This window comes from Penaeus monodon, chromosome 30 (genome assembly GCF_015228065.2).
Source record: "Penaeus monodon isolate SGIC_2016 chromosome 30, NSTDA_Pmon_1, whole genome shotgun sequence".
NCBI lineage: Eukaryota > Metazoa > Arthropoda > Malacostraca > Decapoda > Penaeidae > Penaeus > Penaeus monodon.
This window is the reverse complement of record NC_051415.1, coordinates 23,243,062-23,244,562: the sequence shown is the minus strand read 5'-3', so window position 1 is coordinate 23,244,562 and position 1,501 is coordinate 23,243,062. Positions and strand designations below refer to the sequence as shown.

The 1,501-nt window shown below is 35.4% G+C and overlaps 1 protein-coding gene across 1 annotated transcript in view; it reads left to right on the top strand.

Moving 5' to 3' along the window:
• Positions 1-1,114: 1,114 nt before the first annotated feature.
• LOC119592645 (lysophospholipid acyltransferase 5-like) overlaps positions 1,115-1,501 on the top strand; it is a gene marked incomplete at its 5' end in the record, with an annotated part of 11,578 nt that continues 11,191 nt past the window's right edge. Inside the window, 1 exon segment of the mRNA XM_037941558.1 lies at positions 1,115-1,259. Coding sequence (XP_037797486.1) covers positions 1,115-1,259 — 145 coding nt within the window.

Sequence of the window (1,501 nt, the reverse complement as noted above, 5' to 3'; positions counted from 1 at the left end):
GTATTTGTCTTTTTGTAAACAGTGTATCATAGCTGCTGGTGCTTAATCATCTTTGACCTGTGATTGCTACACCTTTTAGTCTCTCTGAGTATCTATCTCTGTTTTAACTGTACTTTCACCTTTTCACACCTTTCTTTTTTTGTATGTCCTAAGAAGATGAGTGATCTGAGTGATAACAGCTTTACTTCATAAGCCTGTTTATAGTGTTTTGTTTCCAAGTTTGGTGCTCCTACTACCCTCCATATCTCTGATATACATTTACTGCATTGCATTATTTGATGCCTATACCTTGGGGAATGTGAAGGGAGACAGCACAAATACTGACTTGTCATTTTACTGCTTGTTATCTTGTATTAAGTTCCACACTCCCCTAGGCATAGATACTGAGCATATGTCACATCAAGCTGACATTGTTTTCCTCCGACATAAGTTTTAGTTAAAAGTTGTATTTTCTAACATTAATGGAGATACTAGGTGGGTCCTATTTCTGATGTGAATTACTGTAATGTTTTAGTTTTCATAGAAAATGATAATAATGATGGGTATGATTAACAATATTCTTTTGATTTTTATATGCATTAATAAGAATGTTGGTAACACTATCATTACTTCCAAAATATACATAGTTTTCAACATTAGTTATCGTATACACACATTTATCTGATCTGAGCAGGTTTAGGATTTTGTGACACTTGTATCAGAGGGGAATTGGGAATCATATTTCCATTGTGAGCTTGGAATGCTTTCCATTGCCAATTGTTACTGATGAACAGTAACTAAACAAATCTTCACAATAACAGTAAGGATAACCTTCATCTGGCTAAACTTAACATGATGTACCACACCTACAAATTGATGAACTTACCCTCATTGAAAAGAAATTTTTTATCTGTTTTGTAAAATAACTAATATATCAGCCTTTGCTTATCTAAAAAGCCTTAGTGAATCCTTTCACCAGCTGCTATCACTCAGTCACCCACTTTTCTTTCTCTCCTTTACCTGTTATTACTCACAAGAAGAGGAACACCACCTCTTGTGATAACCTTTTTGCCTTTGGATACTGTTATCTAACAATACCTCTCAAAGGTTTTTACCCTCCCATCCACCCCTATAGGCCTCTCATACTCTGGTAAGGACGCAAATGGTAACTGCCTATGGAACGGTTGTGCCAATGTCAAGATCCGGCTGTACGAGGGAGCCACTAGTTTTGGGGACATGATTTCTTCCTTCAACATAAATACAAATGCTTGGGTAGCCCAGTAAGTAGGTGCTTACACCTAAGCTAGCTTTAATGCACAGTTGATATTCTATTACTTGAGAATGCAGTACATATCCCAAAAGTGCTACTATATTTTGCCAGTTTATTATTTCATTCATCACAAAGTACAGAAAGTTAAGTACAAATAAGATATCACAAGTTCCCAGGTTAATGTTTCATAAGATCTTATTTTTTTCAGTAGTTATTAACCATCCATGTGGTAATTTTTTGTGAATGTAGTAG